General features: G+C 40.0%; 1 protein-coding gene across 1 annotated transcript in view; it reads right to left on the bottom strand.

The window, feature by feature from the left end:
- The window catches only part of LOC107082601 (neuromedin-U receptor 1-like), an 11,375-nt gene continuing 10,534 nt past the window's right edge, over window positions 1–841 (bottom strand). Inside the window, exon 4 of the mRNA XM_015371370.1 lies at window positions 1–323. Coding sequence (XP_015226856.1) covers window positions 1–323 — 323 coding nt within the window. The remainder of the gene's footprint in view (window positions 324–841) is intronic.

The raw sequence follows: 841 nt of genomic DNA, 5'->3' as shown, positions 1-841 counted from the left end.
TTAATTCAAGGTCTCTCTCTTAGTCCAATTCTTGCTGTTCTGCACCTCCTCGTTCAAGGTGTTGCGCTGATTCATCTTAAAGTGTGAACGTGCCGGACAGCCTTTGGCGTGGCATGTAATGTGGCCAAACCTCTCCCTGAACCGGGTCGACATCAGGTTGTAGAGGATGGGGTTGACGGCGGAGCTCAGGTAGAAGCAGACCCCGGAGATGATGTGGACTTTTTCATAGATCATCTGATGCTGCTTGGAGGTGATGTAGCTCCACATCAGGCGGTCCACGTGGAAGGGGGCCCAGCAGAGGCTGAAGACGATAACCAGCACGCCTGGAGTACACACACAAACACACAGCTTTATTTTCATGTCATATGGGGGACATTTCATTGAATTGCATTATTTTTATAAAGCCTAACCCTTTACTAATCCTAACCTAAACTGAATTAACACCTTAGTTCTAAACCTAATCCCAACTCAAAGAACAGAGCTTAAACTTAACATTGTAGGTAAAATAAAACCACACAGAACCTGCTATTTACTCTGTTTACTGCCACAGAAAACATATTTTGCTCTAAACTTTGGAAGGTTTTTTACAAATATCTGTGCTGTGCAGGTTAGTATGTCTGCTTTGGATTGAAGGACCAAAAAAACAGAACCTACACACTGCAAAAAATAGAAATCTCAATAAGTTATTTTTTCTTAAAATAAGTGTGTTTTTCCTTGATTTGAGGAGGTAAGTAAGACACTTTGCCAATGGAACAAGACAATTTCCTTTTAAAATAAGAAAAAACTATTTTATAGTCTTATTTCAAGTAAATATTATCTACTCATTCCATTGGCAAATCAT

This window comes from Cyprinodon variegatus, unplaced genomic scaffold, assembly GCF_000732505.1.
Source record: "Cyprinodon variegatus isolate N-32 unplaced genomic scaffold, C_variegatus-1.0 Scaffold57, whole genome shotgun sequence".
NCBI lineage: Eukaryota > Metazoa > Chordata > Actinopteri > Cyprinodontiformes > Cyprinodontidae > Cyprinodon > Cyprinodon variegatus.
The sequence above is the reverse complement of the archived record's forward strand: the minus strand, read 5'-3'. Positions and strand labels throughout refer to the sequence as shown.